Source organism: Balaenoptera acutorostrata, chromosome 3 (assembly GCF_949987535.1).
Source record: "Balaenoptera acutorostrata chromosome 3, mBalAcu1.1, whole genome shotgun sequence".
In the NCBI taxonomy this organism is placed as follows: Eukaryota; Metazoa; Chordata; class Mammalia; order Artiodactyla; family Balaenopteridae; genus Balaenoptera; species Balaenoptera acutorostrata.
This window is the reverse complement of record NC_080066.1, coordinates 25978012-26001309: the sequence shown is the minus strand read 5'-3', so window position 1 is coordinate 26001309 and position 23298 is coordinate 25978012. Positions and strand designations below refer to the sequence as shown.

General features: G+C 46.4%; 1 protein-coding gene across 2 annotated transcripts in view; it reads left to right on the top strand.

Moving 5' to 3' along the window:
- The window catches only part of FBH1 (F-box DNA helicase 1), a 45870-nt gene extending 28590 nt beyond the window's left edge, over positions 1 to 17280 (top strand). For both annotated transcript variants that reach the window (XM_057542462.1, XM_057542463.1), the window contains exons 14-21: positions 1656 to 1755; positions 1845 to 1966; positions 3687 to 3762; positions 4355 to 4552; positions 5080 to 5205; positions 6512 to 6618; positions 16174 to 16305; positions 16789 to 17280. In XM_057542462.1, the coding sequence (XP_057398445.1) occupies positions 1656 to 1755; positions 1845 to 1966; positions 3687 to 3762; positions 4355 to 4552; positions 5080 to 5205; positions 6512 to 6618; positions 16174 to 16305; positions 16789 to 16959 (1032 nt within the window). In that variant the 3' untranslated portion in view covers positions 16960 to 17280. The remainder of the gene's footprint in view (positions 1 to 1655; positions 1756 to 1844; positions 1967 to 3686; positions 3763 to 4354; positions 4553 to 5079; positions 5206 to 6511; positions 6619 to 16173; positions 16306 to 16788) is intronic.
- Positions 17281 to 23298: the final 6018 nt, after the last annotated feature.

The window sequence follows — 23298 nt, the reverse complement described above, 5'->3', positions numbered from 1 at the left end:
GGCTGTGCTCTGTGGTTTCTCACACTTGTCTTGTTTTTGGACCTTGAAGAGGACTGGTTAGGTGTTTTGTCAGATACCCCTCTATTGGTGTTTGTCTGGTGGTTCACTGATATTTTGGGAGGAAGGCCTTGGAAGAAAAATTGCCATTTTCATTACAAGGTATTGGGGGCCCATACTGTCAACGTGGTTTATTTATTTATTTATTTATTTAAAAAATTCATTTATTTATTTGGTTGCACTGGGTCTTAGTTGCGGCAGGTGGGCTCCTTAGTTGTGGCATGTGAACTCTCAGTTGCGGCATGCATATGGGATCTAGTTCCCCAACCAGGGATCGAACCTGGGCCCCCTGCATTGGGAGTGCGTAGTCTTACCCACTGCACCACCAGGGAAGTCCCCCATCAACACGATTTATAACTGATGATGTTGTCTTGGTCCCCTGGCTGAAGTGGTGCTTGGCAGGTCCCTTCACCATGAAGTGACTCCCCCTGCCACCCCTCCACACTGTGTGCCTTGGAAGGAAGTCACTGCCCTCAGCGCTCACTCGGGAACAAGAGTTGGAGTGTCTACATAGATTATTTGGAATTCTTCTGCAAAGGAGATTTTGTGTCTTCTCTTCCATTTATTTATTCATTTATTTATTTGTGTCAGTATGGACTCGTGGATCTTTATAATTTGAGTTATGGCTCACTTAGAATAGTTCTATAGCAACATAGTATTGTTTGTTGAAAGCCTTGCTTTCCTTAGGCTGTGTTATTGATATTCACCAAAGTACATAATACTTCATTACCTTAAGTTATAAGTGAATGGAAAAAGGCAATAAATACCACGAGTTTGGGCAAGAATGGTGTCTTTCCAGCTACAGTGGTCAAGGGATTAGTGTGTCGGGCCTCGTTTTGAAGGCTAAGAAGTTACTGCCATGCAGCACGGCAGGGGGAGGGCAGGGGACGCTCAGGAAATGGTGATTAGTCCCGTGGCCGGTTATGTAGGGTTTGAATCGATGTTGAGGGAGCCTCGGGGGGCAGGGAGAGGCCCCCTTCCTCCCTTGATCTTCTGTATAATATACGCTTCTTTGTTAGAGGCAGTTTGGAAAGAATGGTAGATTTGCTTAAAAGAAAAGTTTGCTGCTGGTCTCGGGGAATGAAGGGGCTAAGGCTGTCCAGGCTGCAGGAGTCCTGAAAGTCCACATGTCACCTTTTCTTCGTGGAGTGCTCTTCCTTTTTGTGGCGAGGCACAGGGCTTGATGAACACGTGAGGGAAAGATTCAACTGGCAGAGGGAAAGAGGCCAAGTTGGGGAGGCATGAGGTAGGGGTCTCTGAGCTGCGCTGGGAGCAGTGGTAAGAAAACGACTGTAGAAAACATGGTGGAAGGTTGTCAAGGTTTGGATTTGGGGGCAAGAGGTAAAGAAAAGCAGGTAACTCTCAGGTTTCAAGATAGAAAATGCTATTCTGAAAACTTAGAATAGTGATTCTTTGCTTGCCAAGCTCCTGTTCTGTGTAAGTCGGTTTACAGTAGGGAATTTCCAAGTACCCATTCCAGGTCGGGCGAGTCAGAGATGCTCAGTGGGGTTTGGCGAGGCCAGGCCTTGGCGGTGGTAGCAACGCGCTCACGTTCTTCAGGGGGTGTTAACTCCTTTCGTTGTGTTGTTCTCCCACAGAGTTTTAGGTTTGGTGTGGAAATTGCCTATGTGGGAGCTACGATCTTGGATGTCTGCAAGCGAGTAAGAAAAAAGACTTTGGTTGGAGGCAACCATCAGAGTAAGGCTTTCAGTTACTCGTATTTGTTACACAGATTAGCTTCCCTCTTTATCTGGATTTGCCCTAGAGTTTGTGCTCTCTCCCAAAAGGTGGCATTCGAGGTGACACGAAGGGGCAGGTGGCCCTGCTGTCCCGGACCAACGCCAACGTGTTTGATGAGGCCGTCCGGGTGACGGAAGGAGAAGTGCCTGCCCGGATCCACCTGATAGGGGTAGGAGTGCGTTTCTGTTCTCTGCTCTCGCACAGAAACATTGCCGACACACAGAGCCGATGAAAACGGCCCACATATCCAGGCTTACTCTGCACACAGGCATTTGGGTTTGTGACTGTTCCCGAGTCTGCGCTGTGAAGTCCTTCCCCCTGGCCATTCTGGTCCAGCGAGTCCTGTAAAGTCTGGCCCAGCAAGGACTGTGGACCTTTTCCTCTGTTCTTTAAAAAAAAAAATGAATGCCCTTCTCACATGTGTGCACGCGGGGCTGCCGGCTGCCTGTGAGTGTCCTGGGGTGTGATGATCAGTCGTGTAAGACAGGCGAGGTGAGGGCACAGCTGGGAGGTGCCCGGGGCTCCGGATACAGAGTGGACACTGGTTCTAGCTCTGCTTCTTCACTAACTGTGTGTGGCTTGTGGCAGGCGACTCAGCCCCTCTGTCTCTGGGACAGCGACACTGCCTGTTTCACAGGGAAGCTAGGAGGGTTGAGTGACATGTGTAGGGTGTTTTTAACTCTTGGAAGCAGAGTTTTATGTCTAAGAGACATTCACCCGTTCATCTATGACAAAAATATTTTTCAGGGCCTACTATGTGTAGGCCCTCAGTACATACAGTAAGTGAATCAAAATCAAAAGATTTCTGATGCTCCTTTTTTTAATTTATAAAGATTATGTAACCAAGTTACAGAAGTTTTGGAAATTAAAAGGAAAAAAATCACCCTTAATCTCAGTGTTTTATGTAAAAATTCTCATGTTTGCTAATTATTTATGTCTTTGGCCTTATAGTTGTGTATTTTTACACAATTGCATTTAGAGTGTACATAAAAGAGTATGTGTTTTTTACTCCACCCACGAGCATATTTTCTCCCATGTTGCTATTTGAGTGACTTTACAATACTTCCTCAGTGGATGTAGCATAGTTTAGCCATCTTTGTTATTGTAAGGAAATGGTACTGTTGGAGCATCTTCCACGCCGGGCAGGATGTGAACTTGTTCTCTCCCCTCTCTCACTCCCACATGTGTCATCCCACTTGATCACTTCTGGTTACGTTTTAATCTGTACTGTCTTATTTTGGTCTCTGTTTGATGTTAATGTTTTATGTGTCCCTTCCCCAAATGATCTAAACCCTTGGAGTGTGGAGCCTTTGTCTCTGTCCTGGGCCCCAGTCAGCGCTCAGTACACACCTCCTGGTAGAGGTGGGCTGAACTAGGAGGGTCATGCCTTCTCCTCCAGGAGCTGACCTTTTAACAAATCCAGTACCTGTAGACAGTCTAGTTCTTTCCTCAGAAGAAACAGCGGCAAGTGTTTGTGCTCCACACTCGGTATTCAGGTCTCATCTGTCTTCTTCGCTGCAGCTGTTTTATATTCCTGGAAGGTAGATGATTTAAATTGCCTTCTTTGACATGAAAGCAACATGCAGCTAGTTCTTGCCTTTTTTTTTTAAACGTAGGAGAAGTCTGAGGGAGCAGCCAGAGCTTAGCACTGGGTCATCCCGAGTTTGCAGGCTGCGTTGTAGCCTCTGCTTTTGTGCGTGATGAAGGTTCCCACTTGCTGTCTTTATGCTTTGGGTGCAATTTGACATCTGTTTCCAAAAAGAGTGTCTTATTTCAAAATCCCACCTCTATGTTTGCTTTACTTTGTCCTGTTAACAACAGTAACAAAAATAAAACAAAAAATTAAAAACAACAAAACACCAAAAAATCCCACCGAAAAACTTTTTCAGGGGATTAAATCATTTGGATTGGACAGAATCATTGATATTTGGACACTTCTTCAGCCGGAGGAAGAACGGAAGAGACGTGAGTATCCTCCTTGCTGCGTGGGGTGGACGCAGGCACCACAGTGGCAGGGTGGAGGCGGGTGGGCAGATTCTGAGTCAGTTCTCGTTTGCTCTGGAGGCGCCGGTGTGGCTTCTTCTCATCAACAGTGGGATGCCGGAGACCTCCTGTTTTCAGAGGCACCGATGGCTCTTTCTAGACCCTTTTCTCAGGAGTCTAAGTTTCTCTCTCACACTGGCCCCTAGGCCGTCTTCCCCACCATCTTTCTGTCTGCCCGGGCGACCTCACACACCGAGACTTCAGCATGGGCCCCATGTGATCCTTTTCTAACATTTCTGTAGCGCTTTCGTTTTTACATTACTGCGCAATTTCGAATCCCTGAGAAGCAGACAAGGATGTCAAAGGCAGGGCTCTTGACCCTGAATTTGGAGCTGGAGGGGCTGTGGCACAGGTCACTGCGCTGACTTGCCCAGGCGCTCGCGGCAGGTTAGTGATGCCGTCGAGCCTGGACCTGGGTCTCCAGCTCTGAGACCGTTCGTTTATCATGTGGTCAGTTAGGAGTGCATGTTGGCGCAGCCTGTGTTACCTTGACCCCTACGCATGTTCCCTCTAGGAAACCTCGTCATTAAAGACAGGTTCATCAGAAGGTGGGTGCACAAAGAGGGCTTCAGCGGCTTCAAGCGGTATGTGACTGCGGCCGAGGACAAGGAGCTGGAAGCCAAGATTGCGGTCGTGGAGAAGTACAACATCCGGATTCCAGAGCTGGTGGAAAGGATAGAGAGATGCCACATAGAGGACTTGGACTTCGCAGGTGAGGGACACGGGGGCTCTTCACTTCCCCCTGGGGGCGGGGGCAGCCGGCCTCCCTTGTCTCTTGCCAGCGTGGACATCACGGGTGACCAGGGGCGGCTGTGTCAGTGGAACAAGGCTGCTGTTCTTCTGTGGCCCCTTTATTTCTGTTCTACTTCAGCCCGTAGAAGGGGCTCCCGAGTCCCATCTCTGCTACTGGGTGACCCTGGGCAAACCCCAGCCTCTTCTGGGCCTCTGTCCCCTCGTGCGTAGGAAGCAGGCGGTGGGCAGCCGCTGTGAGCTCTGGACTGGGACTCGGCCGTGTTCGCAACACTTGCAACAAGTTTCTACTTTCCCCTCGTCTTCTTTTTGTCTCTCTTTTTTTTCTGACTGAGGTTTCCTCTTTCCCCCTTTTTCTGCAGAGCCGCACCCAGGCAAGAAAACGTAATTAGCGTTTTGGGAGTGTGGTGGGAAGTGTAAGCTTTTCTCCTCTTTCCTTTCTTTCCCCGTCACCCCCTCATCTGCCCGTCCGCTGTGTTTCTGTTCCAGAGTACATCTTGGGCACTGTGCACAAGGCCAAAGGCCTGGAGTTTGACACTGTGCATGTCCTGGATGATTTCGTGAAAGTGCCTTGTGCTAGGCACAACCTTGCTCAGCTGCCCCACTTCAGAGTCGGTAAGGAGACCGCTGGCGCCTCACTGCAGGGCTGCCTTGCTTTTTCTTGGACGGTGTGGCTTCTTGGAAGGATCCTTCTAGAACAAGAAAATCCTCCTGCTCCTAAATTTGTTGTTCTTAGACTGTGTATTTAGAAAAACTGAGCCTCCAGGGTCCACCTCCCTCAGGGCTGCTCGGAGGGCAGCTGTGTTTATTGCGTCCTGTTTAACCTGCACCAGCTCTTCAGCTGTGGGTTTTTCCGCACCAGACAGAAGTTCTAAAACATACAGTTTACCTGCTCACCAAGGTGTTTTTTCTTTAATTAATTCTCCTTTTTATTAAAGAGGCCCGAAAATCATACAAGGGGTTAGTGTAAGCACTCTATCATTTGTCTGCATTTGTATCAGTTTATACTCAAGGCTACCTGTTAAGCTCTAAGCATCTAAGTATCAGTGCTGTTGTTTTGGTTTTAAGTCCTAGAATAAAACCATTTGACATTTTCCCGCAAACAGACAAACAAAAGCTCTCTGTTAGTCATGGAGTCAAAATTTGAGTGTTCTGTGCCCCTAGTCTGTTAGGGTTTTGTTTGTTTTCGGAGTTGGTGTTTGTAGGAAAATTTCGCTTATAAAGCCAGCAAATCCTGAGGGTTTTTTGGGGCGATGGGGAGTAGTAAACTTTTTTTTTTGGCTGTGTTGGGTCTTCGTTGCTGTACGAGGGCTTTCTCTAGTTGCGGTGAGCGGGGGCTGCTCTTTGTTGTGGTGCATGGGCTTCTCCTTGCAGTGGCTTCACTTGTTGCGGAGCATGGGCTCTAGACGCACAGGCTTCAGTAGTTGCAGCACGTGGGCTCAGTAGTTGCAGCACAAGCTCTAGGGCATGTGGGCTTCAGTAGTTGCAGCACGTGGGCTCAATAGTTGCGGCATGTGGGCCCTAGAGCACGCAGGCTTCAGTAGTTGAGGCATGTAGGCTCAGTAGTTGTGGCGCAGGCTCTAGGATGCATGGACTTCAGTAGTTGTGGCACATGGGTTCAGTAGTGTGGCTTGTGGGCTCTAGAGCACAGGCTCAGTAGTTGTGGTGCACGGGCTTCAGTAGTTGTGGCTTGTGGACTCTTGAGCTCAGGGTCAGTAGTTGTGGTGCATGGGCTTAGTTGCTCCACGGCATGTGGGATCTTCCCAGACCAGAGATCGAACCCGTGTCCCCTGCATTGGCAGGCGGACTCTTAACCACTGCGCCACCAGGGAAGGCCCGAGTAGTAAACATTTAGATGAGAATATAAATTTCTGTAAGCAGGCTTCTGTGTTGATATTTTTTTTTTCTTTGCTTTCTTCAGAGTCGTTTTCTGAGGATGAGTGGAATTTGCTGTATGTAGCAGTAACTCGCGCCAGGAAGCGTCTCATCATGACCAGGTCACTGGAGAACATCTTGACTTTGGCTGGGGTAAGAGGACAGCACGAGTTAATTTAACAACGTCCAGATTTTACTGGGTTTGAATAAGGGATCAGCCAACCTGGGGCCTTCGAGGCTTTTGGTTGGGGGTCTGCATCAGAAGAGAGGGGCTTCTCTTTCTTGGGTGCTTGGAGGCCGATTGCCAGTGGGGGAGGGTCCTTCCTAACCACAGAAACAAAATCCTGGGTTCTTTTCTACATTATTTCCTGAGTCAGTTTTAAAAGTTCTTTTTAAAATACCAACCGCGCCCATGTCTTTGGTAAGTTCTCCCTGCTCAGTTAGCGCTCAGCACTCTTAGGGAAGAACAGCAAGAGTGATCTCTGTGTCTGCACGTCCTCCTCCCGCTCCCTGGTCCCTTTTGAACTGGTAGACTCCAGACTTGGACAGAATGTGTCCTGCCAGGGAGAGCGAGTGTTCAGGTACCTGTCCTTGTCCCTGGTGAGAAGCAGGAAAGTGTCAGCCCTTCCTCTTTACCCCTCACAGACCAGCCCCCTCCCCCACCCCCTCATTTCCACGTCTTTTCTGCCTTTCAAGGTCTGGAGGATAAGCTGTTCAGTTTTTTCAACCCTCTTGGGTTGAAACTAGAACAGAAATTTGAGCTAATGGTTACTACTTCGTCTGTCTTTCACTGAACCAAAGATTCTTAAGCCTGAAACGTAAAACTTACACGTAAAAGGGACTGTAAATATTCTTTTTTTTTTTTTTTTTTCCTTTTGGCTGTGCTGCATGGCTTGTAGGATCTTAGTTCCCTGACCAGGGATTGAACCCTGCATTGGAAGTCTTAACCACCGGATTGCCAGGGAAGTCCCTATAAATACTCTTTTTTCCTTAGCCGTCTCCAAAACGTGTGAGGTTTCGTACCGTAGGAAGATTTAGTCCAAGTGCCGCACTGCGTGTTCTCTCAGAGGTGAGAACACCGGGAGCCGTGGAATCTCAGCTTTGCTGCTGACGGCTTGGGACCTGGGCTGGGGGAGATGGAGGGCAGTGGTCCTTTTTAGTAAGTGATGTCCACAGTCTCAGAGTTGGTAAGTGGTGGTAACACAGAACCCTGATGCTCACAATTGAATATCTGTTGAGCGTCTGATGTGTTCCAAGTGCGTGTCTAGGCCCTGAGGGTGTGATAGTGGGCAGGAGAAATTCCTCCCCTCACAGAGCCTGAGTTCTAGGATGAGAGGTAGACGGTAAACAAGTTAGCAAATAGCATTTCTCTTCACATTCTTGAGGAAGAGTGTGTCAGCGCTTAAAAGGGAGAAATTGCAGATGAATACTCTGTATGACCTGTCGTGGCAGCAAAAGCTTCTTACTTGAGACTGATGCCCTTGCATTTTTATCGCACTTTTCTCTGAACCCTCTCTGGCATTTGTCTTCCATGCCTCTCTAAGACAGGCCTGTTTGGCCATAGAATGTTTCTGGAATTTGAAGTCAGCTGCATGCTTCCCCAGCAGCTTTGCTTCGCCTGGCCCTCGCTGTGTGTAACAGCTAATGTGTCAGTGCTTAGAACTGTTAAGCCTTTTTCTTTGGCTGCACCCTTGGTGGCACCTGGGTCACCCAGTGGGGTTTCCAGAGAGGACTTAGAGCAGAGTGCTGCCATCTCTTTCTGTCAAGGGCCAGACGGTAAATATCTGAGGCTTTGCAGGCCTGCAGTTTCTGCTGCATCTTCTCAACTCTGCCACCACAGCAAAGAGAGCTGTGGGCCATCTGTTAACAAATGGTGGGCCATGTCCCAATAAAACTTTATTGACAGCAGCAGACGCTGGTCTGGATTTGGCCCCTGGTTGCAGTTTGCTGACTCCTAGTGTAGAGATAAGCACGGCTTTTTTTAACCTCTAAAACCAGTACCCTAGGGAGTGAAGTAGGAGAGTAATTTTTATGTACAAATAATCTGTATCTACTGTGTGAGTTTTTGCGTAAACTTTGATCATAAGTAATTTTTTTTAGAACCTGTAGTATGGTTTTCTTGTAGAACCTGTGTTATGGTAGTGGTTAGATCTGTAACAAAAGCAGGTTGTCACATCCGTGACTTTTAATGGAGGTCTTGTAGAACAGTGATATCATTTCACAACATGGGCTACATAAGGAAAATTTGGAGGCTTTTAAAGTTGAGAAAATGGTATATTGAATTCCCATGTACAAATCACCTCTGTATATTTGGAGTCCACGTCTCTAAAACACCATGGACCTTTCTCTCGTAACCACGGTCCCATTTTATATCTTATAAAATTTATGGTGGTTCCATATGGGCTCTACTACCCATTCTGCAGTCATACTTTTATGATTATCTCAGAAGTGTCTTTTTACAGTGATTTGTTCAAATTAGGACCCAAACGCATGTTTGGTTATAAGGTCTTTTAAGCTTCTTAATTTAGAGCAGCCCAGGACCCCCTGCGTCCTTTCTGATGCTCCTGTCTTTTTGTGGAAACCGAGTTGGTTGTCCCCCAGAACATCTCCCATTCTGGGTTTGTTCTGCTGTCCCCCGCCTTGGGCTCCCCATCACTGGAAGTCACTGCAGGGGCATGACTGGATTTGGGTCTAACTGTTCTGGCCAGAATCCTCCATGGGGGGGTGGGCAGGGGGCTTTGCTTTGTGTTGCATCCCATCAGGAGGCAGTGATTTCAGATTCTCTCCCTCTTAGTGATGCTCAGACTGTTCACCTTTTTAGTAGACAGAGCTAGGAAATCCGTATTTTTGAAAAGAAAAATCAACAGTTCTGATTATTATCATACTGATAATTCCAATTGCAATTTTTAATTTAAACTTCTTATTGTTAAACATGACACAAATGTATAAAACAAACGGGCGGGTGCAACTAGGCGTGAGGTGGGCGTCCACCCAGGTCAGGAGAGTGGGTCTGCCAGCTGTCCCCGCTGCCTTCCTGGTGGCCTGCCAGCACACCCACCCCACCCCCACCCCCGGGAGTAGCCGCCGCCCCAGCTGTGACCACGAGCACTTCCTCACTTTTCCTCAGAGTGTTTTGCCGAGTGTGCACCACGGACAGTGAAAACCTTTTCTTCACCTGCTGTCCTTCTGCTCCCGTTTTGTGAGGCTGCCCTGTGTCCGCACTGTCGGAGCCGGTGGCCAATTACATTTATAAACCTCATCACTTGTGGTTCTCCAGCCCAATCAGATTTAACCTTTAAGGATTTTTACTTCTTTTAAACGCTTGAATCTTTTCTCTTACACTGAAAATCTTGGTTCCGAACAGTATTTATCACTTACTTATTTACACTATGCTGTGTATAAAAGTTTTAAAGTAATACCAGTATTACTGTTGGCAGAATACTGTATGGAATTTAAGATTTCCTACCAGCTCTGTTTCCCCACATTCCACTGAGGATGTGCAGTCAGAACAGCATGTTCTGAAGGTGCCTGAGATGAGTCTTTTCCCCTCTGTGTGGTTTGATCACCAGTTTAATTGCAGACAGATATGTTTCTTTGTCTACACTTCCTAAAAGAATTGCTTTCCTGCTTGATTATCTTTTTTGAATGTATAAAACTTACGTTTTCAAAGTGAAAACTTTGTAACAGGTGTATCCCCAAGAAGTCTCATTCCCTCCCTGTCTCCTGCAGACTTTCTCTCCCTCCATTGTTGATAGCTAGTTTTTATTTATTTATTTATTTTGGCTGCGTTGGGTCTTCATTGCTGCGCGCGGGCTTTCTCTAGTTGCGGCGAGCAGGGGCTGCTATTCGTTGTGGTGCGCAGGCTTCTCATCGCGGTGGCTTCTCTTGTTGTGGAGCAAGGGCTCTAGGCGCGCAGGCTTCAGTGGTTGCAGCATGCGGACTCAGTAGTTGTGGCATGTGGGCCCTAGAGCATGTGGGCTTCAGTAGTTGCGGCAAGCGGGCCCTAGGTCGCAGGCTCAGTAGTTGTGGCACACGGGCTTAGTTGCCCTGCGGCATGTGGGATCTTCCCAGACCAGGGATCAAAGCCGTGTCCCCTGCATTGGTAGGCAGATTCTTAACCACTGTGCCAACCAGGGAAGTCCCAATAGCTAGTTTTTAAAAATTAGTTTTTGATTTATCCTTCAGTATTTCTTTTTGCAAATATGTATATATGTATTCTTCTGTTCTCCTTTTTCACAGAAAGTAGCATTCTGTAATATTCTGTACCTCATTTTGTCACTGAGAAATAGACATGGAAATCACTCTTTATCAGTTTCTTTTTTTTTTTAATACATCTTTATTGGAGTATAATTGCTTCACAATGTTGTGTTAGTTTCTGCTGTATAACAAAGTGAATCAGCTATATGCACACACGTATCCCCATATCCCCTCCCTCTTGCGTCTCCCTCCCACCCTCCCTATCCCACCCCCTCTAGGTCATCACAGAGCACCGAGCTGATCTCCATGAGCTGTGCAGCAGCTTCGCACCAGCCATCCATTTTACATTTGATAGTGTCTGTATGTCAATGCTACTCTCTCACTGCGTCCCAGCCTCCCCTTCCCCCCTGTGTCCTCAAGTCCGTTCTCAACGTCTGCATCTTTATTCCTGCCCTACCACTAGGTTAATCCGTACCATTTTTCTAGATTCCATATATATGTGTTAGCATATGGTATTTGTTTTTCTCTTTGTGACTTACTTCACTCTGTATGACAGAGTCTAGGTCCATCCACCTCACTACAAATAACTCATTTTCATTCCTTTTTATGGCTGAGTAATATTCCATTGTATATACATGCCACATCTTCTTTATCCATTCGTCTGTCGATGGACATTTAGGTTGTTTATGGAAACAGCCACAGCTATTACAATAGCCAGCCATGTCCTGGCTATTGTAAATAGTGCTGCAATGAACATTGTGGTACATGTTATCTTTTTCAGTTATGGTTTTCTCAGGGTTATATACCCAGTACTGGGATTGCTGGGTCATATGGTAGTTCTGTTTTTAGTTTTTTAAAGAAGCTGCATACTGTTCTTCATAGTGGCTGTATCAATTTACATTCCCACCAACAGTGCAGGAGGGTTCCCTTTTCTCCACACCTTCTCCAGCATTTATTGTTTCTAGATTTTTTGATGCTGGCTCTTTATCAGTTTCTAAAGCTCTTTCTCCTTTTTACAGCTGAGTAGTATTCACTGTGTCCATTTATCATGATTTATGTAGCTCCTCACTGAGGGTGCGTTCTTTCCAATCTTTTGCTTTTAAAACTAATACCACAATGCATAATCTTACGCACAAGTCATTTTTTGTTTTTGCCAGTGCTTCTTGGGGATACATTCTATAGTCTAAATTTCTGGGTCAAGGGTAAATGGATGTGTCATTTTTCTAGATATTGCCAAATTCGTCACATGGATTTTATACCTTAGAGTCCCACAAGTTATGTATTAGAGTCTAATAGGCTTTTTAAAACTAACTGGAAGCTTATCAGTTGGTCACTGCATATATTTTATGGGGAAAATGAATTTTCTCTATGGAAAAAAGAACATGGACTCTAGAGAAATACTTCTCCCTTACTGAGGCTGGGCTGGGAAACATCTGTTGGCCCACAGGGGGACTCTGAGGAAGCCCCAGAAATATTGCCCATTTGCATGACTAGCTGTTTCTAAGTCTGAAGGACCTTGCGTGAGGACTTCTGCTTTTTCTTCATCACAGCTGCAATATGAATCAATTTGGGGACATCCTGTTTCAGAAGTGGCTAAGTCTACCCTCAGCTCATGGGGGATCTTGGAGGCTCTGGAGGGGGAGAGGAGGGTAGTCACTGGAGAAGGTGAAAAAGCAAGTCGTGCCTGGTGAGGATTTAGAACAAAAGGGAGCCCTTGTTTCCTGCTACCTTATCACCTGTAGGGTGACGAGCCATCCTGGTCTCCCCTGTAACCAAGAGTAGGGCAGGCAGACTCCTTTTTCTCTGACCCCCTTAGAAAATCTAGGTAAACACCTTTTGTTTCTTTAAGTTTTAAGGAAGCGAGGGGATCATTACATTATTGAATTATTAAATGACGTGGAGTTATGCTGGTTGCTCAGAGACGCTTCTCAGCCTCAGCATCTTGGATTCTGAACCCAGCGCTCACGGGCCTCTCCTTAGAACAGGGCCTGCACAGTCAGCCCTTGGTGCGCGTTTGTGGGATGCGGGACAGCAGCATCCCCTCCTGTTGTGAGGCTTTGCGGGGCCGCTTGTACAGATCCGGGTCAGACTGGCTCCTCCACGTGGGCGCTCTGAGACCTTGGCAAGTTACTCATCGCTCTGTACCTCTGTTTCCTAGTCTGTAATACTGGCAAAATGGCGATCACCGCACCTCAGAGGAGGCGGTTAGAGAAGGGTTGTGATGAGCTGATGAGATAGCTGCATTACGCTCGATTGGGAGCAGTGTCGGGGTCCTCAAAGACGGCTACTTGTCTTTGAGATGCTGACCTCCAGGGGCAGGGGCCGAGGGAGGCCTGGCATTTAGGAGGAGATTAATAAGCAGGACATATAATAGTAAATCATAAAACAGGTAAATCTGCTTGCATCGAGATGTAAAGCTTCAGTGTGATAAAATAATAGCTAACATCTAGTTAACCCTTAAAAAAAACATCTTTTGTGATGCAGTTGTTGTTTTGCCAGTTTTACTGATAAGGAAGCTGAGGCACAGAGTAGAGTCACTTGCCCAAAGGTGCACTACCCGAAAGGGGGTAGACTGGGCTGTGAACTGAGGTGAGTCTGTGGGGCCTGTGCCCTTCACTGTGCCGGCTGCTGCTTTGCATGAAGTTAAAAGACCCGTCACGGAGTGGAGGGGACGCTTCCCCCATCTGTCCTGCATGTGCTTACTGAGCGCAGCTGTACTCTGGGCACAGTGCTGAGGTCGTGGGCACGAGCCAAGCATAACTCTGCCCTTCTGGAGCTTATGTGATTGTGGAAAAGAGGAGCCACACGGTCATAAAGAACCACACATTCCTGAGACACAGGCAACCTAGTGGGTAAATGAGCAAAGGAAGCCCCAGCGGCCAGGGAATCTGTTAAAAAATATATATTTATGCAACCTCCTTGATGGTCAGGGAAATGCAACCTAAAATTGTCCGATGGGTGAGAATGAAGAAGTCTGTCCTTTCAGATTCTGGCCAGGATGGTGGGGGGTGGGCACTGGTTCTCAAAGTGTGGTCAGGGGAACCTTCTGGGAACCTTTCACAATACACACTGTACGTGTACTCCGTGCTCTTCTCATAATACTGGGTAGTTACTTGCCCTTTTCCCTCAGTGCTCTCACAAGTGTACAGTGGAGTTTTCCAGAGGCCACATGGCATGTCGTCACCACAGATTGAACCCAGAGGCAGTGATGGGAGCCCAGTTGCCTTCTTTTAAGCCGGACATGAAAGAGATTTGCAAAAATGTGTAGCAATGCTACTCTTCTCGTTAAGATTTTTTTTTTTTTAAATAAAAACCCTGCAATTATTTGAGCCATTATTTAAGTGTTACAGGCAGTAGAACACAATGCCTAATTGACATATTAGCTGTCCAGTCTGTTTATTTACTTTTATTGAGCTGGTTTGTTTTCATGGTACCCTTTTTTTTTTTTTTTTTTCTTTTTTGGCTGCACTGCATGGCGTGTGGGATCTTAGTTCCCCAACCAGGGATTGAACCCACGCCCCCTGCATTGGAAGGCAGAGTGTTAACCACTGGACTGCTAGGGAAGTCCCTTGTTAAGGTTCTTTTCAATACAGTTGTTTTTCATAAAAATATACAGGTTAACATATGATAGGTTTATTATGTTATGTTTTAAATGAATTAATAAACATTTAAAAACGTTTGGGACTTCCCTGGTGATGCAGTGGTTAAGACTCCAGGCTCCCAATGCAGGGGGCCTGGGTTCGATCCCTGGTCAGGGAACTAGATCCCACATGCATGCCGCAACTAAGAGTTCACATGCCTCAACTAAGGAGCCCATGAGCTGCAACTAAGACCCGGCACAACCAAAAAAAAAAAAGTTTAAATTTCTAATCAGGTAGACATTAGTAGCTATAACTCATGGAAGCAATACTTCTTTGGAGCCTTTAATGTTTATTAGTGTAAAGGAGTCGGGAAACCAAAATGTTTGAAAACCGCTGCTCTGCAGTAGGGTTTTTCCAACTGTAGATTGCAATTTATTAACAATTTAGGAACCTAGTTAGTGGGTTATGATGATCTTTTAAAAAAAAAAGGGAAGTGGAGTAAAGTCTAAAGGAGGAATCAGTCCACAGCATGTGAGGTTACATACTATTTTGTGAAACTGATTTCAGTCTTTTATACATACATGTGTGTGTATGTAGAATTGTAACGCTGAGTGGGTTTCTTGGCGTGGATCGGGGTCAGAAAAGGTAGAAAGCCCTGGAGGACCTCTTGCATGTGTGGGCGGGAAATCATGTACAAGGATGTTCATTGCTGCGTTGTTGGAAATAATTTGGTAACAACATCAGTCTCCACACAAAGGGACTGTCTTAATAAAATGTGGGAGAGTGAGATGATTGAATCCTGTATAGCACTTAAAAGAAATGTACTAGATGAGAAGCAAACTAACAGTATAATACTTATGTAAATAAATACCTATAAGATGACACCTTATGTTCTTAGAAATATACGTTAAGTGTAAAGCCAGTTTAGAATGGATTGGAAAGGATGCATGCCAGATTCATGATGTTGCTTTCCCCTAGGGAGGGAACGTGATGACAGATGGGCAAAGAGGACTCCAAGAAAATCTCTAATTTTATTTTAGAAAGGATTTCCCACAGTTAGATTGGCAGGAACACTAGTGTTCATATATTTTCTGTTCTTTCCTAAAACAGGTAGCCAGATCCTGAAAGAGAGAAAAACCACATAAATCAGAACCTTGGACACGGATTTTGCAAAAATTGGATAAATAGCTAGTTGTAATCCAGAAAAACATGAAATCATAATTATTTTGTCAGCAAGTATTTGCAGTCTTACTGGTATGCCAGAACCTTATTAACCTCCTGTGGAGCAGCAGCAGACCAGACCCTGGTCCCTGTTCTCATGGCATTTCCCGTCTGGCGTTTGATCTGGGTGCCCACTGTGTGCAGCCGCTAAGCACTTAGCTCTCGGTGTTGTGTGTCTTCCTCACAGCAGCCGGGTGTAGTGGGTGCTGGCTTCTGTGCGTTTTACAGATGGAGAAACTGGGGCTTAGAGAGGTTGAGTGTTTGCCCCCTAGGACAGCCAAAGGCTTGTGAGATGGTAATGGGCAGGATTGATGTGGGCAGGTCTTTTAAGCTCATCTGTAAAGAGAATATACAAGTCATCCTTAATGATTCAGGGACAGGTCAGCCTAAGATAAAATCCAGAAATAGTCCTGAAATATCATTATAGCCAACAGTTTCACATTTGTCCATTAAACCTTTCTTTTTTAAACTGGCCGTCTTAGCAAGAATCCAGCTGGACTGGATCCAGCCGTGAGTGTTCTCTTGGAGACGGTGTTACAGGCAGGAAGAAGGTAGAGAAACAGAGGGAAGATGCAGGGGTCAGTGCTCTTCTCATTCTGGGACTTGTGCAAGGTCTACAGAGTGTTGACAGCCCTCAACTGTTGGGGTGTCCAAGTAGGAAGTGGCAGAGGCATTGCTGTGACTCTTGTCCTCACTGTTTCCTTCCCAGGAGTACTTCTTGCAAGCAGAGCTGACGAGTAATGTTTTGAAGACAGGTGTGGTCCGCTGCTGCGTGGGGCAGTGCAGCAACGCCATCCCCATGGACACCGTGCTCACCATGCAGAAGCTGCCCATCACCTATGTACGTGTCTCGGCCGTGACCTCTGCTCTCCGTAGGATTTAGTTCAGTCGTCTGTATGCCCATCTGGGTTGTGGGTGAGGGAGGTGAAGGGGAAGCTCGTCCGATCCTACCACGAGGAAGGCCCGGAGGTGTCCGGTGGGCCTCAGTGTCACAGACGTTGGACACAGTGGGGCCAGGCTGGGTGACCACAGTCTGGGAGGTGGGCTTGTGTGGACACTCAGGTGAGGACTGTTTACCTGGGGGCCCAGTTAGGTTTTTCTTGGCTCTTCATCCCTCGCCTTGATACGTTCTGGGGGATTTGATAGAGCAGAGTCCACCCTGGGTGCTTGTGCTGGGGAAGGTACGGCCTCAGGGCCGCACGGGCGGGTCTGAAAGCATCAGTCATGATGGCGGCACTGGTGGCGGTTGGTTCACGCTTCTTGGTGGGAAACGCTTGCCCTTCAGTTGTTCCCCCCGCTCCCTTTTTCTCATCCCGCCCTGCAGAGCAACAGGAAGGAAAACAAGGGTGGGTACCTGTGCCACTCATGCGCGGAGCAGCGCATCGGGCCGCTGGCCTTCCTGACTGCCTCCCCTGAGCAGGTGCGCGCCATGGACCGCACCGTGGAGAACATCGTGCTGCCCCGGCACGAGGCCCTGCTCTTCCTCGTCTTCTAAGGTGCAGAGAGCTCTCTCCACCGGCCAGGATGCTGGGTAGACTCCTGCCCCCGCGGACGGCGGCATGGGGGCTCCCTTCCCGAGACCGGACTCACTCACAGAGCATTTTCCGAGGAAGATGAAGCCGACTGGAGCTGGACTTGCCGTGTCTCCACCCCTGGAGGTAGCCAGACCCCACTGCCCCTCCTCCACGCCAGCAGGCTGGGGATGCAGGGGATGGTCTTTTGATTAAAAAAAAAAAAAAAAAAAAAGAAAAAGGAAAATTATGTATTTAAACTTTTATTACAAGGTTTCGATTAAACAGGCATTGTAGCACTGGTGTTCCACGGTGTGACAGCCCCTGCCTTCAGCCCTGCTGTTTCTGGACTTTCTCCTTTTCTCCGCTTACCCTTTTCAAAGCTCTGTAACTGTTCACAGTGCACACCAAGCAGAGTAGGAGGCTTATTGTCCAGGGTGACAACTAATGCATCAAAAATGAGATTTTTTTCATGCTGTGGGGAATCACACATGTATAAGACACAGGGTGCAACTTTGTCATCACGGGGTTCACAGCCTGAACAGGGAGGCAGCATGACATATAACAAGACAAGTACAAAGTGACACTAGCTAGACGCCTTGTGTTCCCACAGGTAGAACGGAAGACCAGAAATACTTGAGAGGGAGGCGGAGTAGGCCAGCCACGTTGCGGGGAGACAGGAGCAGGTGGAGATGGGCAGCTGGTACCTAGTTCGCTGCCTGGGGATGCTGGGTGGATGTCGTAATAAAGCTGTTCTTATAGAGACCAGTGGAAAAACCCACGTCGCTTAGCCATACATGGATCTGGTTTTTTACATTTTTGCCATGCAGCACTTCAGGGATGCAGATGGCAGGTGAGGGCATTGCCCAGAGAGCTCACCAGCTAGTGTCTGAGCCCAGTCAGCGGAGTGGAGAGCAGACTCCTAGCCTCATTGTTGCAGCCGCCCCTAACCTCTCCCACGGCAGGCCTCTAGTGGAGTTTAGCGAGCAGGCCGGTGAGTAAAGCAGGGGTGCTGTTGGATCGGGCTGGGGTTCTTGGAAAGGGTGAGGGACACGTTAACGTCTGCATATGGCAGAGAATTCACAGAACGGGCCCTGAAGACAGAGGTGGGACGGGGTGCTTTCATCTGCTCCGCTGGCATTCCTGGCCTGGCCTCACCTCATTTGGTGCTTTTGGTTAACTCAGAGCAAAACAGCACATGAAAGGAAACGGTTTGGATTTGGAGGTCACAGTGCTCAGAGTCGTTCAGAAGAGGGGTTTGTGGGGGTGGGTGGCAAGAGGGGCCGTGAACACGTTTTCTGGAAATCTGCTTTTACCAACCAGAGGGGAAGCAACTTATTTATTGGGGAGAAGTCATGAATTCTCTAGGCCTTCTCAGAGCACCTGATGTGGGGCAGGGCCCTGGTCGCGGGCGTCTGCAGTCAGCCGTGGTCCTGACTCGGAGAGGTGACAGTAAGAAGTGTGATGGGTGTGGGGTGTTTGGAGGCGGGCCGCTCGGGTGTGGGGCAGAGGGCGTCCGGAGAGGGGGCCGCACTGCTGCTCTGGGGCGGGAGGGGTGTCTCTCTCAGAGGGGAGGTCGGAGGACCACCAAAGCAGGCGGTGCTGGAGCTGTTTTTAATAATGGGGTGAGTCGTTAGCTATTAAAGAAGAAAAGAATATTCTAGAAAGAAGGAACAACATGAAGGTGTTGGTGGTCACGGCACTACCAGGGCAAAATGTCAGCACTAGTATTTTGGTACTTATTTGAAAAAATTATAGGATCCAGGAATTGATGCTGGTACTTTATTTTTTAAGTGTTAAGAATTTCTAAAAAAATCAGTAAAATCAAATGGTTGGTGTGTTTCAAATAGAAAAACAATTTTTAAATACACAGTAAAAATAGAAATGTTATTTATTTTAGTTTCTTATCAGTAATCAGTTTAAGACAGAAATTCCTATATAAACTTAGGATTTTGTTAAATATACTTATAAAGTTAATTATATTCTATTTATTTTTATTAAAAATTTTTTATTGAAGTGTAGTTGATTTACAGTATTAGTTTCAGGTGTACAACATAGTGATTTAATATTTTTATAGATACACTCCATTTAAAGTTTTTAAAAATGGTTATATTTCCCTGGGCTGTACAATATATCTGTTGCTTATCTATTTTATACATAGTAGTTTGCATCTCTTAATCCCAAACCCTTATCTATAAGTGTTAAATATCCATTATCACTTTAATATAAGTGATTAGATGGAAAGAGTAAAAGCATTATTCAAAAATGTAAACTAAACACTACATGAAAATGAAAATCTTTTAGATCTTTTATAAGGTATAGTCTTTAAAATATGGGGCTTCCATGATTTCATTTAGTTGTTAATGTATTTTTGTGCACAATTTTCTGTAGAAGTTTGTTTTGTTTTTGTTTTTACACCACGTAAATTGGGAGAAAAAATAATTATAAACTAGTTGCAAATATTTTTCTTTGGTTCATTAATTTTTAAATAATCCCTCTTATTTGATAACTTAGAGGAGTTCTTTTTTCAGTTGTATAAGAATGTGCAGTCTACTGATAGCAAGTTCTAGTTTTTTTGTTTCAAAGTTAGGATTTCTGATTTGTCTCTATCTTTGACTTTATCATGTATATAGAGGTTCTGATGCAGAGTTACTCATATAAAAACAAATTCTGTTATGTCATAATCCGTTTGTTTAGAAGGTATTTGAAATAAAATAAAAATTATTCTTGGAATAGAAGTGTTAAAATATCATAGTGCATTGTAGACTATGCATTAGTTTTTCCTTTCACATAATTATTCTCAAAATGTATTTCAGACTTCAGATTTTTTAAAAACTAGGTGATAGTATTTGACCAACCTGAAATATTGGCAAAGAGAAATTTTTAAATGTCACAGAACATCAGCACCTGAAATTGCATTCACTAGAGGTACGCCACTGTAGGAAAGGCTTGGGGAAATGAGATGTGTGTGGCTGGAGAATGTATATAGTAGGAGCTGGCTAGTGAGGGCCAGGTAACAAAGGGCCCTGGACACGAAGGAGTTTGGGTGGTATCCTCAAAGACTATGAGTCAATGAGAGATTTTAAGACATCAGATTTTGTTTTCAGGAAGAACATTCCAGTTGTAGATTGGAGGATGTTTTAAGAAGGTCAGATCAATTAAGAGGCTCAGAGTTGTGATCTCTGCAAGAAATGACAACTGCTGGGCTGGACCAAGACAGGCAAAATGGGTCTGGTGAGGAAGGGATGGACCTAGGTGAGTGGTCCTCAGAGTGTGGCCCCAGGTGAGCAGCGTCAGCATCCCTTGGGAACTTGATAGAAATGCACATTCTGTTCTTCACCCACATCTACTGGATCAGAACCCATGAGACAGGCCCAGCAGCTGGCACTTAACCAGCCCTACAGTGATTCTGATACACACTGAATTCTGAGAACTTCTGCTCTCAGAATTAAAAGGTAGAATCAGTAGGACTTAGTGCTTCAGTGGGAGTGGCGAGTCAGTGATAGGAATCCCGATGGGACCCCCGGTCTTCTGGCCTGTTTTCAGGGTGGGTGAGGGTACCCATCATTGGGACAGAAAACATAGGATGTGGTAGGTTTGTATAAAAACTGATGGGTTTGGTTTTGACATGTTGAGTTTGGGTGCTTATGAGAAACCCAGGTAAATTTGTCCTGGAGGCTGTTGGGGAAACAGGTGTGTACATCAGCAGACCGGTTTGGGCTGGAAGCAGAGGGTTTAAAGCTGTCATGTGTAAGTGGTGGGTGAGGTAGATCAGTGTAGGGGTCTCTGAGCTCACCCCAGCATAGGGTCCAGAAGGAAAAGAGCAGAGGACAACCAGGCTTGGGAGGAAAAAGGAAGAGGATTCTGTGAAGGAAGTGAAAGCTAGTTCCAAAAGATAGAGCTGCCGCTGAATTCAGGAGAGGAAGGGGTTTAAGCAGGAGAGGGCTTCAGCATCCAGCACTGTCCAGACCGAGGGCAATGAAGGTACAGAGCCAGAGGTGACAATGTTAGTGTGGTCAGTTTCAGTGAGGCCATGAGCCAGACCGTGGGGGCTAAAATGTGGGTGGGGTGCTTCGGATAACTGGATGGACCAAACATACGTATGTACTTCGGTTGCTTCCTGAAACCGTACTCCAGTGATGATAAATAGGATTCTTTTTTTAAGGCATAAACCTGTTAGGACAGAGACAACATGGAGAAGGTGACAGCCACAAGATTCTGGAGGTTGGAAGGCAGATAAGTGCCAGCTCACCCAAGAAAACTGAACCCCGAGCCCAAGAACTCTGAAAAGAGGTGGGACTCGATGGCACTGGGAACCAATGGAAGTAGGGGTAAAGGTGGAGCTGGGAACAGTGGCAGAGAGTTTGTTTAAAAGCCAGTTAAATCCTCACGTTCTTCCTGTTCTGTATAACTGGGCAATGTCTCATCCTCAGCCCTGGCAGAATCCAGAGGTTTAATCTCTGGGGAGGATGAAATCAAGGAGCATCTCGTGTAAGAGACCAGGCACAGCTGAAGGCAGGGGCCATAGTGAACGCAAGGCAGTCGGCCTTAGTGAGCTTGTGCTGCTGCAGTGGAAGACTTGTAAACCACAGACACTGACTCCTCACAGGTCTGGAGGCCGGGAGTGTGAGATCAAGGCGCTGGTGTGTGTTTTGTCTGCTGAGGACCTGCTTCCTGGTTCATAGATGGGGTCTTCTCACTGTGTCCTCATGTGGAGGAAGGGGTGAGGGAGCTCTCTGGGGTCCCTTTTATAAGGACACTAATCCCATCATGGGGGCTCCACCCTTATGACCTCACAAAGGTCCCACCTCCTAAGACCATCACCTTGGGGGGTTAAGAGTCAACATTCTAGTTTGATACACATATGCACACACGTGCACATGCTTTAGGTGGGAAATTGACAGTGCCTTCTCTAGGGAGTATAACCAGCTTCAGCAGAAACACCGACAATGACGTAGAGTTTCCTTAGGTGACTGGCCAACCAGAGCACCCACCATCTTCAGACCCCACCTAAGTGCTCAGAGTTTCAAACAGGATTTTAGTGCTCAACTCTTATTAAACAGGAGCAGCAAACCAACCAGATGTGGATCGCCAGCTATTTGAAAAGAACCTCCAAGATGAAGGTTGGATATCAAAACAAACAGAAAAGAATCAACTTGAAAGAAACAGTCTGTGCAGGGAAAAGAAAACATCTAAATTTCTTAAATATATTCAGAGAATAAGAGAAGATAGTGCATCCATGAAGCAGCAGGACCAAGTGTGTGTGTGTGTGTGTGTGTGTGTGTGTGTGTATTTGGAGACAAAATTAAAAGTATAAAATAAAAAACCAATAGAGTTGTTGAAAGAATTAAGTTGAAAAAATATCCAGGAAGTTGAGCAAAAACAAAGACTGAGAAAAGGAGGGACTTCCCTGGTGGTGCAGTGGTTAAGAATCCGCCTGCCAATGCAGGGGACACTGGTTCGAGCCCTGGTCCGGGAAGATCCCACATGCCACGGAGCAGCTAAGCCTGTGCACCACAATGACTGAGCCTCTGCTCTAGAGCCTGCGAGCCAAAACTACTGAGCCCACATGCCAGAACTGTTGAAGCCCACGCATTGTAATGAAGAGTACCCCCTGCTCGCCGCAACTAAGAATGCCTGTGTGCAGCAATGAAGACCCAATGCAGCCAAAAATAAATAAATTAAAAAAAAATTCTACCAATTAAAAAAAAAAAAAAAAAGGAGAACAGTAGTCAGAACCACTTTAAGAGGTTGAGCATCGGGATGGCACAGGAGTTTCAGGAAGAGGAAGCAGGCTGGAAAAATTTATTTTTAATCATGAAAAATTACCCAGAACTGAATATGAGTTTCCAGGTTGAAATGCTGGTTAAATGTATGAAGATGAACCTCCAGCAAGTCCATCGTGGTGGAGTTTCAGGAATAGTAGAGACAAAGATCCTATAGGCTACCAGAAAGAAGAATGTCATTCATCTACGTACAAACGTCCAGGAATGAAAAAAGTCTTCAGATTATGCAATCCCCGCCCTGTGGAGCTGCACCTTCAAAACCCAGGGGAAGTGATTTCCAACCTAGAATCGCAAACCCAGCCAAAGGAGGAATAGAACAAAGGCACGTAAAAATGTCATTCACATGTAAAAATGTCATTCACCATTCCGCCTTCCTCGGGAAGCTACAGGAGGATTGAATTACAGCAAAGCGAAGGGCCAATCAAGAATGAGGAGGACCTTCCCCAGGAAACATGGAGCTCGACCCAGGAGGGCGGGGACACCTGGGCAGGATATTTAGTAAAGGGCTCTTGTGTGCCCTGGAGTTTGAGAAACACA